The sequence below is a fragment of the Pygoscelis adeliae genome, unplaced genomic scaffold (genome assembly GCF_000699105.1).
Source record: "Pygoscelis adeliae isolate BGI_AS28 unplaced genomic scaffold, ASM69910v1 Scaffold402, whole genome shotgun sequence".
NCBI classification, from domain to species: domain Eukaryota; kingdom Metazoa; phylum Chordata; class Aves; order Sphenisciformes; family Spheniscidae; genus Pygoscelis; species Pygoscelis adeliae.
This window is the reverse complement of record NW_008824411.1, coordinates 7,842,651-7,858,493: the sequence shown is the minus strand read 5'-3', so window position 1 is coordinate 7,858,493 and position 15,843 is coordinate 7,842,651. Positions and strand designations below refer to the sequence as shown.

Sequence of the window (15,843 nt, the reverse complement as noted above, 5' to 3'; positions counted from 1 at the left end):
TTATTTCTGTATAATTATTGCCTATATTGATTGGGATGCTGCTGATTTAGGCACAAGTCAATGATTTGCTTTGCAGATCTATCAATAGATGAAATATATACCATGGTGCTTACAAATGCATGTCCTTGTGTTTGTAAATGTGTGTGGTTGCATCTAACCAACAACTTCATGACATTGCTGTGGTGTTTATGGAAGATAAAGTGCCAATTCTAAGCCACTTAATCAGTTTATTGAGCTGTTTTAAATATGGTAACTTCAAGGGATTGCTCAAACAGGTAGACGTTCCTCTGCCCCAGGACCCTGAGTCAACAAAACTAACCATGCTGTAGCTGATTTGTAACAAAACAGAATGTTCAAAGCTAACTAGTTAGAAGAGCAATGAAGCAGAATAGGTGCTACTAAAAGATTTAACTTGCAAGATGGGATATGGAGGCATGGCGTACAATTGCTGTGTGTACCTGCCTTTGCCCTCACTGTGTCCCCAAAGGCTGTTCGGAGGCATTCTTGGAAGATGCCTCGCTCTCTCCTGCTGTCTTTAACTGTCCAGGTCTAGTTAAACTCATTGTAGGAAAGGAAGAGGAGGGACTTCTTTCTTTCTGGAAAGGTCCCCTTTTGCCAGATCTGCAGAGTGGCCTCCCCGCGCCTGCTGCATCTCCCGGCTGCCGGCCCCCCCTAATCTCCTTACAGGAGGCTGCACCATGGCAACACGCACCCGGGAGCCTCTTGGTGTCACCCGCGGGGCCAGGTGGGAGCACAGTCGATGAGGAGAGAGATTTCTTTACTGGTGCGGCTGTGACTTTTCTTCTTGCCCCAGCATACCTGCCTGACATGATGCTCGTCTGAAATTTGTAACCTAAGGCTTGAGGAAGAACTCCTCGTGGATTTTTGTGCCTTTTTTCCTCTCCCAGCAGGATTTATTGTCTGAGATGTAGCCCAGAGAACGAAGTTTGAAAGGAAGGGCTGTGACATGTGGCACCACTATGATTTGGGGATGCACTGCTAAGTGGCTGTACAATTGTTTCATGTAGGTGTGCTTGATTTGTCTTACTCCAAGTGCAGCCTCCGCTTAACTGGGATTTGTAAAATCTCTTTTTCTTTTGCCTTTATTTGGTAATTCTTTTTCCTTCCCTCCTCTTTCCCCTCTTTGTGACCACTCCATGCTTGCTTTCTCTGACAAGGAGCTAAGGCGGGAGTTGGCTGCAGGCTCTCAGCCAGCTCCCCTGCATCATGCACCTAAGTACTTTGTTAGGACTGGAATTTCTGAGAGTTTGGGATAGGGACAGAAGCCAAGTGACCTCAGCAGTGCTTTCTTGAGAGGAGAAATTAGAGAGGATTTTGCAGAGATGATATTAAAGTGGTATATTGTGGTGTGTTTATTTTAGACTGCCCTACCTTAACTTGCAGCAAGTGTTCAATTATACATGACTGAGGTTTTAGGTTTGCGTTGGTACAGCTGCTGCTGTAACCTGTTATAACAAAGCATGCACAGTGCAGCCAACGCGTTTGTACCAGTGCTGCTGTTTTGCATTTGAAATCAGTGTCTTTGTAATATTCCTCTGATGAAAGGTTTTTGCTGCCTGCACTTAGGTCTTTCAATATATTGAATAGGAACAAAGTTCTCCCTTACTATTTAATAAGTCTTCGTACATGAATCTACTAGAATACCTTCAGCATTTCATTTTGTACAAAACAGCAGTCAGATGAACTCTGCTTGTTGCTTTACATGCATCCTTCGTGATACCCAAGTTTTTGTTAAGCAGCCTTAGAAGTACTGAAGACGCCTTTTCCAAATGTTTTTTTTCCTTCTGTTTCCCCGCAAGATTGCTCAAGGGTAGGAGGAATTTGATTTTGCTAAGGTTACAAAATATGAGGATTTTTTTATATACAATATGCAAGGGAAGTATATAAAAACTACTTATTTTTAAAGATTAAGGAAGCTGTTAGAGGTAGATGTGCTTTTCAATCTTCCATAAATACATTTTTTAAACATTTTCCATTTGATACTAAGCCTTGATACTGGGAATTGAATAAAAGAGGAAATACTGTGAGGACAAACACAGGTGAGAAAGCATCTTTTCAGAGCATTGCTTTTCTCTGCGTAATGTATAGACAACTGATGCCTTTCTACTTTAACATCTGTTCTTTGTGCTCAGTCACACTTGGTGGATGTGAAGCCGTATTTATGGACACACTTTCACAGTCACTGAACAGGCATAGGGACCAGCACGACTTCAATACCTTAACAAAATCTAGACCTGCCAGGTAAACAGCTCCTTTTCTACTAAGCTGGGACTTGGTGCTCTTCCTCCTTGTTGGTCATCTGTGAAGGCTTTGACTGAGTTCCAGCTAGAGGAGAAATAAGATGTGTGTGCACATCATGTTTGTCTTTTGAAGTAGAAATGCTAGTTGTGCCTAAAGTATCATATGACTTTATTGCAGAAGCTTGTAGTCCAGCAGGTGTCAGTTTGGCGTCAGAGGGAGCACAGGTGAAGCTGCTGTCACCTATAAATTGAGCACATTTTACAGTGCTGTTTGACAGCAGAGCTCCCTACTATGCACGAATGTTGCATTAAATCAAATTGGAAGAATACAGAAAGTGTTAGAGCACTTTTTATGATGTTGCTGTTGGTTGCAAAATGCTACAGCATAGTGGAGGGAGGGATATGTCTTTGAGAAGTATTCAAGAACTGGTGGGGGCAAAGAGAAGACTGCCTTGATAAAAAGGTACTGTGAATATGGGAGATGCCAGCTCTGGTAGAGCTCAAAGATTTACAGGCCAGTCAACTGAAAAAGAGAAGCAGTGTGTGTTAGTGAGGGGAAGTTAGAAGAGAATGGAGGTATCAAAAAAACGGGGAACTGTTAAAACTGGAAGAAGGAGCTGAAGAAGAAAATGTAAAATTTAAATGTAGGTAACGGATTTGATCATTGTGAATTGGGAAATAATTTGCATATTTTACTTCAGTGTAAAGGCTTTGTATATTAAGAAAAATCAAGTGCATTGCGGGGGGATCGTCTGCTCCAATGAGAGTAGCTATCATTCTGCATTGGTTTAGATTTTTAGATATTGGTGTGCTTTTTGCTGTTAATACACAACATTTATCTAGTAATCTAGATAGTAGAAAATATTTTCAGTAATATATCCAAACCTATCTATGAGGTTTCTTTAAATTTTAGCAGTTAAGTTCTGAACTTTTTGTTTTGCTGTTGTTCTTTCACTGATGGCTCAGCACCTACAATTTCTAGGTCAGTGGGAATGAACTTCCTGGGCTTGTGTAGGTGGGTATTTCCTTCGGAGTCTGGGATGATTGGCCTCATGTTGTTTTCATAAGGTTTACAGACTAATTGTAGAAGTTGTCCTGAATAAACACCAACAAGTTGCAGCTTCCTCTGGGATCTTGCCAACTCTTTTGGTAATTGTGCGAAAACTAATGTTTCCTTTCCCCCTTCTTCTCCTACAGGTCACGTGGATTGCCAAAGCTGAAAGAGTCCCGTTCCCATGAGTCTTTACTGAGCCCAGGCAGCGCCGTGGAGGCCCTGGATCTTGGGTCAGAAGAAAAAGTCTTTGTCAAACCACTTCACAGCAGTATCCTTGGACAAGACTTCTGCTTTGAGGTAAGAACGCTCTCCAAACACGCAGCAAATTATATACTGTCAGTCAGTCTGAACCCTTGCAGTACGCTGTTCTGTGACTTTGTAGTTGGAGAACAGATCAGCAGCCGCTGCTATCCTGAGGTTTGGGTGGGGGCTGTCTAACCAGCATGCAATTTTAAAGTCCTTGAGGCTAATGGCATCAATCACTCAATGGAGAGAAATCTTTTTCAATTACTGCGTCTTCTAACTGAAAAATCTCTTTAATTTGATAAATACCTAAGCATTTGTAGTTTGCATGCAAATGTATGGTTGAAACATACTGTTGTTCATAAGCTGTGTAGTCATCCTCTCCAAATTCACCTAAAATTAAATTTAGAAAATATACCATAACTGAGAAATGTGATTTCCAGTCAGAGCCCCCTTCCATTAGCTCAGCCCATTTGCCAATTGCTAAAGGAGAAGCTTCAGTAATTGCAGACGTGTCCGTTGCACCATGGAGCAGGATGCAAAGAGCCTCTTGCTGTTTCAGCACAGGCTGCAGCACAGCAGCACGTGGCTCCTAGCTTTGCTTCAGACACAGGCTGTTTGTGTGAGCACAGTCCTACCTTGCAGGACTAACAGTGTATTTGTGTGTGCTGTTTGGATGCATCTTAAGGCCATCGTAATCTGTTGTGGCAGGGGGGGGGGGGGGGCTGGCTTCAGCAGAATTAGTCAGATGTGTCTGAACTTCTGGAACAAAGATCTGTTTACAACCTGGAAAACTGCTCTGGCAGAAAACCAGCATATCAGGCCCTTCTCCCTTGGGATGTATCCAGGAACTGTTCCTGTTCGCTTCAGTCTCATTCTTCTGGTTGGAAGCACTTTCCAGCTTTCTTAGGTTTGGGGAGTTGAGTAACAACTTAGGTCTGAGTCTGTTGCCTCAAACTGCTTTTTAATTGTGCGCACAAATGAATGGAAAGAGTAAATGAAGCTTGTCAAGCCACGTAAAAGTGAAAGAAACCAAGGTGGTTCCCTCCTGCGTGAAAGCAGAATTGTGTATGGCATTGAGTGTCGGGACTGCATCAGAGCATAACTCCTCCGGTTTGTTTTAGACCGTTGCTGTATATATGGACCCTTGGAAATATTTTTTGTTTACTGAAGACACTGTTTGCAGTGTGTTTTGCCTTCTATTAATACATTGTTAGTTCTGTCTGTCTCTATGCTGTTAGTAACCAAATCATCTGCTCTGGGACTTAACGGGGAATACTGCAAGCATTTAATAGCTATGGATCAATTAACAAGTGTTTAAAAAAAAAAATAAATTAACTGGTTAATTAAAGCCTTGTTTAAAAGCCTTTAAGAGGAGCCTCTGGTGCTCCTCATATGTTTCTTTAGTTTTATATTCATTTGCACTGACTTTTTTTTTCTCTCTACATTTTGTGGGCCTTTTAACCTCTCTGCCTTCTAGGCTCCCATATTGTTTTCCTGCCTTTTTCATATTTACTTTGTTGCTCAAGCATTGCTTATCTTCTTCCTTGCTTTTTGCAGCCTCTTACATGTCTCCTAGGCTTGCCTGAACTCAGCCTGTCATTTATATGTTCCAGGTAACCTACTCCAGTGGCAGTAAATGCTTCAGCTGTTCCTCTGCAGCAGAGAGGGACAAGTGGATGGAAAATCTACGCAGAACAGTGCAGCCGAATAAGGTAATAGAAACTGCAGAAATAAGATTACCAGGGGAATGGAGGTGGTATGATTGGATTTTAGTCCAGTGTACCACGGCTTCCCACAGATGCATGTGCGATTAATTTAGTCTGGGGAGAAGTCTGCTCATCAGTGTATCAAAAGCTGCTGTGTACTATTCTAGTGAGTGCAGTAGGTCAAACCTTTAACAAATAAATACATGTCGGCATGCTTCCTGATCCCTGCCCCAGTGCCTGCTCTCAGGCTGGATTTCTGATACCATGCACCTCAGAAGGATGGGACATGGCTTTCATAGGTTTCATGTTTTACTGTGGGGGCATAGTTTGGGGGGAAAAAAAAAAACACAAACACAAAAGGAGTTTGAGCCGAAGTGAGAAGGGGGGTCAAGTTATTGATCAGCTGGAAATAACTGATGAGTCACCTCCATAGTAGGCATACCACCTTTGAGGTATAACAGTGCTCTTGGAATTATTCACAAGAGTAAACAATGCAAGTGTGCCATGCCAGTCTAGCGGCTTTTGAGGGGCTCCTGTGCAGAGTGTTTGTTTTCTAAACCATTTCAAATACAGCTTTTTGAGAAGAAAAATGTTCTAGTCCCCACCTTTAACATACAAAAGACAGCCCTTTGACTCTACTTTAGAAAATGTCCAGTTTTGTAGAGATTCTGATTCTGAAGATCAGAGAATCTGATTCTGAATTCTGATTCTGTCCCTGCCTTGGACACAAAAGGCAGCCCTTTGCTGCTGCTTTAGAAGACAAAATGTTCATTTTTTAGGGATTCTGAATCAAAGCTGAGCTCTTTCTTCTGCACAGGACAACTGCCGTCGAGCTGAAAATGTGCTCCGTCTCTGGATCATTGAGGCAAAGGACCTGGCCCCCAAGAAGAAATACTTCTGTGAGCTGTGCCTTGATGACACACTCTTTGCCCGTACCACCAGCAAAACAAAAGCGGACAACATTTTCTGGGGAGAGCACTTTGAGTTCTATGGTCTCCCACCTCTTCACAGCATCACAGTTCACATCTACAAGGATGTGGAGAAGAAGAAGAAAAAGGACAAGAACAATTATGTAGGCCTGGTCAACATTCCCATGGCCAGTGTAACCGGTCGCCAGTTTGTGGAGAAATGGTACCCAGTCAGCACACCTACACCCAACAAAGGGAAATCAGGGGGACCTTCCATTCGGATAAAGTCACGTTACCAGACCATCACCATCTTGCCCATGGAGCAATACAAAGAATTTGCAGAATTTGTTACCAGCAACTACACTATGCTGTGCTCTGTGCTGGAACCTGTGATCAGCGTAAGAAATAAGGAAGAGATGGCTTGCGCTTTGGTGCACATTCTTCAGAGCACTGGGAGAGCTAAGGTAAGAACAGGCAGCTCCTGTCAAAACGACTCCCTCTTGCTGCTCGTAGGTGATATCTTTTCAGCTAGAAAGTAGGAAGCCTGGGCTGGCACGACCATGAGCAACAGCAGAAGTTGCCTGATGGGGTAAGGCTGAGAAAAGGGTCTCAAAAGTATTTGAAAAGACTTGGGCAATTGCATCTACCAGGAAGGCATGTAGATAGGCACGATACCAACAATGATTAAGAGTTAATACAAAAATTAGAGATGCTGTATACAAAGTATGAGCGGGAGTACTATGTAACTTCATGTTATTCTGAAAAGTTAGGGCCTGCACTTGAGTGTCAGGAACCTTTTCTGTATTTCTAAAATCATGAGACAGGATAAGAAATAAGTAAGCAAGAGATTAGTAAACTGGAGAATTACTTCTATAAATAAGTCTCTGGTACAATGAGCAGCAGAGTGCCATTGTTGATTCAGCGCTAACTCAGCTAATCAGCGCTAACATTGATTTGGTCAGCATTTGAACAGCCATTTGGAGAATCTTTACTCGGTTAATGGCGATCCCACCTGCCCCAAGGATGTTATTAGGACTTCTGGGTGCACACTGATGGTTCTCTGTGAGGCAGCAATTGGACTGAGCCTCGGTTTCTTCAAATAGATTGTGGGAGAATAACCTGTAGGTCTCGGGAAATTCTGAGAAGCATTAACAAGCATTGATTTGTCTGGATGCTGCCTGCCAAGTCAGTAGTACCAAGCTGTAGCCAGCTTCTTCAAGTAATGCCAGCTAGAGCAAGTTAACCACGACCAAACACAAGTTAGAGGGTTGGAGATGTCGAAGGATGGCCATAAGCAACATCCAAGGCACAGGCTAATTTAACTGCTCTGAAAAGGTCCTTTTATGTTTGCATAATCATATGTCACTCTAATGTTCTCCCCTTGATGTACATGTCTGAAAGGCTGGTGCTCTGTAACAGTGCATGATAGAAACTCGTTCCTTACCAAGCTGTTTGTGTGATCAGCAGAAGCTGGTAGCTGGGATAGCTCCTGTAGGGTTGTGTTGAAATCCTGCTGGAAAGCAGGCTCTGGATTCCTGCAGTGCTAGCTGCAACAGGTAGATAAATTAGTGCTACAACTTTGCCTTCCTAGTGCCTGAACGTTTGAACCTCTGTTTACTGGAAGCACTGAGCAGCTTAGGCTGCCATAACCTAAAGCTGCAAAGAGGGTACGTTTCCAGGTCGCACTGTGTTGGTGGTGATGCAGCTGGATGTTCCCAGGCTGTGCCAGGTGAAAATAATTCTCTCAGATTTTGCTAAAAAGAAACAGCAATAATGGATTGAAAGCCAAGAGTACTAAGTGCATTTTTTATCTGTAAAAAATGGATATATTTATAGATAAATATCATATATAATTTGTTCTGCACATTTAATACTCATATGGTAGCAGTGCATTCTGGCTTCTGTAGTTAATGAGGTTATGAAACCTTACTACAGCACTCTTTGAACTGTTTGGAGGATGTTGCTGTTTGCAACAGAACCAGCGAGTCACAGTTATCACTCAACCCTAATTCAGGGTGGTGTTTTGTTTTGCGGGGGTTCTTTTTGGGGGGGCAGTTAAAAAAAAAAAAAAGCTTCCTCTCCTGGAGAACTTTACAGTGGCTTAAATTGGATCTTGCAAAATACTGAGTATTTCTTGTGAAATATTGAGTGTCCTTGACTCACATAAAGTTATCACTTCAGGAAATAAGTATTACTGTAGAATTAGACCCTGTATCAAGAGGTTATTCACTGTATCAAGACTTGCTGATAGTTCATGCCTCAGCATTTGAATACAGTTCAAGTTAAACCGTATAGATCCACAGCAAGTATGTTAATTTTTTTCCCAAATCCTGAACCACTTTTGGTTTGTGAATTTAATTGATATAAGCCATTCTTATTTAAATTTAACCAAGCCGTAAGAACTTGTGCCTAACTTCCACCCTGGATTTTTAAATCCAAGTTTTTATGTAATACTCAGTATTAAAAGATAAATGTAATATCACTGTTTCTTTCAACAGACAAACCCACTGATAAACAAACTGGTGAGGGTTTCTGTTCAGGTTCTAAACTGAAACACAAGCTTGGCTGTAAAGGTTTTCTTTTAGAGACTTTTGCTTCTCCCTTTATAATTTGCGATCTATAACATTTATGAATACAATAAACGCAAGAGGAGCCCTAGCTATTTCCTTGGCCCATACTACATATAGCATCTGCACCCTTTGTCCCAAGATGGGCAATTGTTTCAGTAGTCCTCTGGCTCCTCTGTTTATCCTTCCTTCTTGGCTTCTGCAGTTAGCCTGGCATGACCGAGTCTGGTTAAAGTAACCTCTTGCCATTTGACCTTTTTCTTCAGGACTTCTTGACAGATTTGGTGATGTCTGAGGTAGATCGTTGTGGGGAGCATGATGTCTTGATCTTCAGGGAGAACACACTTGCTACCAAAGCTATTGAGGAATACCTAAAGTTGGTAGGGCAGAAGTATCTTCACGATGCGCTAGGTAAGAAAGTGCCTGTCTGTCGCCTGTTTGCATTGCAAGGGCTAACCCTGAACTGTCTGCAACATGACTGAAGCCTTGTGCGCCTAGGAGTGTGGGATGGGAAGGAACTGCCTCAGCACTAAGCCCAGGTGTCCGCTATCCAGATAGCAAAATATATGCTGTCTTACTCTTGATGCCCTTCCTCCAAACAGAGGAAGATGCTTTTTGGTGCCTGCAGTAGCAGCACCCAAGGAAAGGCAAACCTGATTTGATATAGCTGAGTCCCTCTTAAAGTTTGTATCACCGCATTATGTTTTTCTGGGTAACCTTCTTTTATGTCTCTAGTTAGGATGAAGAGATATAATACTGCAATTGATTTGTGGACAACGGTGATTGTTCTATCTGATATACAAACAGGCTTTAAAAAGGGATTTTGACACAAAGTTTAACAGAGGAAATTGAGACCAATACCTTGTGTTGTGGTGTCAGGAGTGAATGTGGTATCATGTGCGATACAATTAGGTGGAGATTTCAGAAAGGCTTATGAATATGAAGCATATATTTCACTAATCTCCTTTTACATTAAAGAAGCTCCTGCAATTGCTTTAGGCCAAAGTGCCACCACCTAGGGAACTAGATATACCCAGGGGTATCTGGTTGACAACCCAAGTTCTCATCCACAAGTGCATATTGCTGGGGCATCTCCAGTCAGTCTCTCCAGTCAGTCTCTTTCACTTGCCGTTGTAGTTAACAGCAAATGTTAGCTATGGTGTTAATGAGTGTTAAGTGTGAGATGCCCACCCTAGCGCTTGGGTTGAATGCAGGTAGTACAAGAAAACTAATTTCCAGATGCTTCAGCTGCAACTATTGGTAATGCTGGCAGGTTCCAGAGTGACCCTTGGACTTGCTAAGCCCTTACCTTTGCCACAGAGCAATTGGTTAATAAACATTTGTGTTAACCTTTTAAACTGGTACCTTGCCCCTTAGAGAAACAGGGCTGGAGGGAGTGGGGCTGCAGGGCTACTGAGCAGCACAGGGCAGGAGATCAAGATGCAGACTGTCTAGGGAGCCTCCTGCCTGTATTTATCCAAACTGCTCTTTATTCACCACCTCATTAAAACTGCCTGGCCAACCTGTGATGTCCTACTCCATTCCCCTGGTGGGATCTTAATGTCCATGGTTACATGCCAGGGTGGATTCTGATAACTGTATTATTGTCCCCTCTCCACCAAAACGTTCTGCTCTAGTCATAAGCGACTGCCTTGGGAGTTACTGTCCACACAACTAATATTGCAATAAAGAGGACCAAAATGTGTGTGCTCTCTTCCGAAGAAACTCACAGCCTCGCTACAGTTAGCGTTTACCAACTCCACACAATCTTTCTTACCCAAGATTGCACAATGAGCCACCCATCCCCCTGTTGTTTCTTGGATGAAGAAAACTTTGGAAATTGATACAAGAGAAACAAGATCAGGCCAAAGCCAAGTCCCACACCACATCCTTTCACAAAAAAAAAAAGCAGCTTTCCCAGCAGTCTCGTTTGTCCTTAGCAATCCCAGACGCTGGCAAGTCATCAAGGAGATAGTTGGCTAAATTAGTGCTCCAAAGGTCAGTATAGTCAGATCTGTGATTATATGCATTTTGGCCATTTCTTAAGTGTAATGAGCCTGTTCTGGTAGTCTTATTCTCATGGGTGGAACCACTGAGCATAAGTCACAGTCCTAGGCTCCTGGTATGGAGAAATGAGCAGCGTATTACTTTGTGCTATGCTTTTCAGCAGACTGAACAATCAGCTGTGGGACCAGTATATTACATTTGACTGCAAGTCCCTTAATGTACAGTAATTACAATAAAAATATTGTAAAAATTATTGACTTTAATACATCATTTAGAGCATTGGTGCTGAGTGATAAGATTGTAAATCATAGACATGAGAGATGGAAAATTCCCCCTAAGGTCATCCAGCTTGTCTGTAGCTCAGGGCAAGGTTGCTGATGACAATATACCCATCTAATTCTTCGTCAAGTTTTAAATGTCATTTTGCTGAGATGCCATGTTCTTTGAAAGGATTAACAACATCACACTTGGTGTTAGCTATTTAATACAACTGTAAGAGCATCTTAATATATGATTAAGGCAGGGGCCACAAAGAGTAAGTTTCAGATGTGTTTAAGGAAAAAAAAATATTATCCGGTAAACAACAGTTAAAACAGAATTGGCTCAACAAAAGTGATGCCGAGAGTTTTGCAAATAAGTGATCTAGATGCCCTCAGCAGAAATATTTTGGACCCCAACAAAAAAAAAAAAGCTTAAGAAAATGTGCTGCCTGCTTTGCTTGCAAGAACACTGCTGACTTGAGATTCGGGGAGGGGGGTTGGGAGGTCTTTAAGGGTTTTTATGAAAACAAAGACAAAAAACCAAAACCCTTTTGCACAAACAAGCCTTGTGGCGTTAGCTCAGAGCCAGCAAGATCATCTGAGGAGATGAACTTAAAAGACATTGAATCGTTAAATGAATGAACAAAGAGGTTTTCCTAGTGAACAACAACAGTTTAAAAATCACTTGGTGTACTAGCATATATAGGAGGAAAATTAGTAAGTAGTTCATTCCAATATGTCAAACAAAGGAAACTTCATCTGGTTTTGTATGTGTCCAGTTTCTGTTGCGATGCCGTAAGGGAAGGATGACACAAATGCAAAGGATTTTGAAAGATGCAGGCTATAAAAATGTCATAAGGTGCTGATAAAAGAGATTGATAAAATTAGCAGTCTCTAGCTAGCACTCTGGTATTACTCTTATTCAAGAGCAAGGTGACACTTTTTAGAATTTAAAAAAATGCTACGTTTAGAAATAATAAAAATAAATAGCATTGTCACATGCATTTCCTGGGGAAATTATGAAGACAAATAGCACAGCTTCATTTCTAAGACTGTGGATAATTTTATAGTTGATAATACAATTTGAATACAAAGTCAAATCCTATTCTTTAGGCTATAAGTGAAGTGTCTGCAGGGTTTATAAGCAAAGCCATCCTGTTATTGCACCTATATTTGGGGGGCAGTGAGGGCACAGGAGGCTGAAGCATCAGAGCACCAGCTGTCTGATCTGGTACGACAAGTGCTCTGTTCTGAAAGAGCCGGGAGGAGTCATGTCCCCAACATCTGGTGTCTGGAGGCTGTATTGCAGACCCAGGGAGCAGAAGAGGCAGTTGCCAAGGAAAGGCATAAGCAGGATTAAAAGGTGTGTCAAGGAGGCTTTTCATGTAACTACCCTGGTTTGTCATCCTCTTCCCTTTGTCCAGGGGAGTTTATCAAGGCTTTGTATGAGTCAGATGAAAACTGTGAAGTGGATCCCAGCAAATGTTCATCCAGTGAATTAACAGATCATCAGAGCAACCTGAAAATGTGTTGTGAGCTGGCCTTCTGCAAGATTATCAATTCTTACTGGTGAGGCATCTCCCCTCCCCTTCTCCCCCATTAGGTCATTTGCTTACAGGGTGCCCGTTCCTCCTCTGAAGATGAGAAAACAGCAGTTGTACAGGGAAATAGCATAGACCCATCTATCTTCTGAGACTGCCTTCGTTTCCTTTCCTCACTATCTTCCTATGTGTGACACCATATTGCAGGTGGAACTTGTGCCCAAATTGAGGGGTTCCAGTCCCACACACCATACCTGACAGGAGCTTCTGCTGAAATACCCTGCCAAGGGAACACATACTGAGCTGTGACTGAATAAGGAGGGAATAAAGTGAGAAGATAACAGCTTAGCTTGAACTTGGAATAAAAAGCTGAAAGTTTTGATGTGTATAGAAAACTTTCAGACCCTTTAGATCTGTAGAACTGAACAGGAGATCACAGGGAGGAAACACTGGCAGAGAGGTTTCTATTAATCTCTGTTTCTGAGTAGCAGTGAAAGAAGAATGGCCTTTCTGCTTCAGGATGAAGCACATGCAAAATATTGAGAGATCTTAACAAGCAAAAAGAAAAAAATTCAGTTATGGAGATGAGTTCAGTTTGGTTCAGTTTGTTTTTAATATTCTAACACCCTGTTTGCTCCAGGGTAGTGATGGATAAGTAGTTCTTAGCTTGCAAATCAGTGTGTCTGAAAATGGCTTCACTTAACATATATGAACAAGGGATGCTTTAAAGACTACTTAAGTATCACCAGATTAAATGGGGATCTAAGAATAGATGCCTAATGACACTTCCTAGCCTAGAGAGAAAAAAGGGAAAAAAAAAAAAGAGCCGATGATGATTTCTCACAGATAATTATTTCAGGTGATTGGTCACCAGTTCAACTTGTTGCATCTCATTGCCCATGCGATTTTATTTCCTGGTTTGTTGTTTTTCAGCGTGTTCCCTCGTGAGCTGAAGGAGGTATTTGCATCTTGGAAGCAGCAGTGCCTGAGCAGGGGCAAGCAGGACATCAGTGAACGCCTAATCAGTGCCTCCCTCTTCCTCCGCTTCCTGTGCCCCGCTATCATGTCCCCCAGCCTCTTTAGCCTCATGCAGGAGTATCCTGATGACCGGACATCTCGCACACTCACACTTATTGCTAAAGTCATTCAGAATCTCGCCAATTTTGCGAAGTAGGTGGTGACAATAAAACTGAAATCTGTGCCTGTTAGGGGTGCAAGTCACTGCAGGTTACTATGGAGCAAGGAGAGCCCTGCTTGGTAGTCATGGTTGCAGGTAGCTAATTCTTTGTCAAATTGAAGTCAGCTTTAGAAAAGGAGGAAACTTCTCACTTATATGTGAACGCTGCTCCCCTTGAGACACCTCAGCACTGAGCTAGATAAATTCTCCTTTTCACGTGCAGATTTGGGTTGTGTTGAATTCAGCAGAGGGGATATAGTATAAAACCAAGAAGAGCCATGCATTAGCATGTCAGTGTGTATGCTATTTAAAAAAAAAAAAGCCCTTTCCCACCAAGGATCATGATTTTCCTCCTTTCTTCCTCCAGAATTCCCAGCTGAATGATACAAAGGGCATGACATGCCTCTTACAGGGGAGGCAATGCAGAGAAGGGGAGAGGAGAAAGGGTGTCTGTGGGAGGGAGGGGGGAGAGGTATGTTGAGCCCTTGATCATAATATGAACAGTGAATTACTAGTATTCTTGGACTAGTAAGTCCAAGAAAGCAGTGAATCTCTTAAATTGTCCATTTTTTTTTTTCTCCCAGACCAAATCTTCAGAAAGGCAGGTCTAAAGTTAAGCATTTAAGTAATTGTCTGTAAGCACATGTACTCTGTATTTTGTTTGGAGGTTGTTGACTGGGTTTCCTCCCCCTCCCCTTTCATGCAGGTTTGGTAATAAGGAAGAGTATATGGCCTTCATGAATGACTTTTTGGAACACGAGTGGGGAGGAATGAAGCGTTTTCTCCTGGAGATCTCTAATCCAGATACCATCTCAAACATGCCTGGATTTGAGGGCTACATCGACCTGGGCAGAGAGCTCTCAGTTTTGCATTCCCTCTTGTGGGAGGTTGTGTCCCAACTTGATAAGGTAAAGCAGGCCGGAGGCCCGGGAGGGTGAATCTGGCGATTGTATCATAGCAACAGTAAACACTAGGAAACATCAAGGGAGCAGCTGAAGCCTGCTTTGGGCAGAACTTATTCAACAGCTTTTGAAAGGAATACTTGATAGTGGTATTTCACAATTGTTCTTTCCGTGATTTCAGATCAGGGCCTAAAGCAGGGCATGTGAAGCAGTTGGTCTTCAGCAGTAGTGCAAACACTTTGCAGAGCCTTAAGTAAGGACGGGTGTTAAATGGTGGAGAGGGCAGCGCTTAAAGATAGACCTGGAATTTCCTGAGCAGCCAGTCCTTTCTCATAAGTGAGCTGGAAAAAAGGGAGGGTGTTTGGACAGAAAACGAAAATGTTGCAGTGCCTTTTTTGATGCTAATGGAGGTACTTTGCTGCACACCAGGCCCTACCCTGCCTAGCTCTGACCAAGTAACGTGTTGGCCAGGCAGAACTGTTCTCATTAAAGACCTGATCCAAAGCCTGCTGAGATGATCTCATTTCTGTAGTTTTTGGATTAGTTTTTAGTATACAAGAGGATGCCATGTAAAAACCTGGATCCACTCTGTTTTATCCTGTAACAAAAGCAAGATGCTTTCTGCTGTGTATTGTGCTGGGGTCATATGTGTTGTCCAGATTCTCTTCTGCTGATCTCAATAGACATATCCAACAATAAGCATTGCTTCCATTTAGCTATAGAAGGAGAAAAGGCAGTAGTTTGCTCTTCCTTAGCTATGTCGCTTTGCGGGATCCAAAATCATTAAAACCTTGATAGCAAAGGTAGTTGATAAGATCCAGAAAAGCTGAGCTGTGAGTCATTATTTTTTTTGCAAGTGCTTGGAACTGTTCCATGTTTCAACTTTTAGAAGTGCATTATTTTGTCCATATTCCATTTACATTATTCTTTCTTTTGAAACTGGAGAGGTGAGGTGAATTGCAATGCACTCTTAATATTTTTATTGCATTAAGGTTTGCCAAAATAGTTATTTGTTGGGTATCTATTTTCTCACAATACATTATTTAAAACAGAAAACAAAAAACTGAGCTTGTTGCATCAGAGTAAATTGAAATGTCCTTGACTCAAAAAGGCAATATATATTAATCTTAGTTTAATAAGAATTTATGATCTTGTTTTTCCATTTCCCTCATACATGCACACAGTGTACCTTCAAAATGTCGCAGGCAGCAAAG

General features: G+C 42.1%; 1 protein-coding gene across 1 annotated transcript in view; it reads left to right on the top strand.

Annotated features, from left to right (window-relative positions):
* Positions 1 to 15,843, top strand: part of RASAL2 (RAS protein activator like 2) — a 149,290-nt gene that overhangs the window by 114,228 nt on the left and 19,219 nt on the right. The window contains exons 6-12 of the mRNA XM_009320739.1: positions 3,459 to 3,612; positions 5,175 to 5,273; positions 6,085 to 6,639; positions 9,009 to 9,153; positions 12,434 to 12,578; positions 13,484 to 13,720; positions 14,434 to 14,635. Of these exons, the coding sequence (XP_009319014.1) occupies positions 3,459 to 3,612; positions 5,175 to 5,273; positions 6,085 to 6,639; positions 9,009 to 9,153; positions 12,434 to 12,578; positions 13,484 to 13,720; positions 14,434 to 14,635 (1,537 nt within the window). The remainder of the gene's footprint in view (positions 1 to 3,458; positions 3,613 to 5,174; positions 5,274 to 6,084; positions 6,640 to 9,008; positions 9,154 to 12,433; positions 12,579 to 13,483; positions 13,721 to 14,433; positions 14,636 to 15,843) is intronic.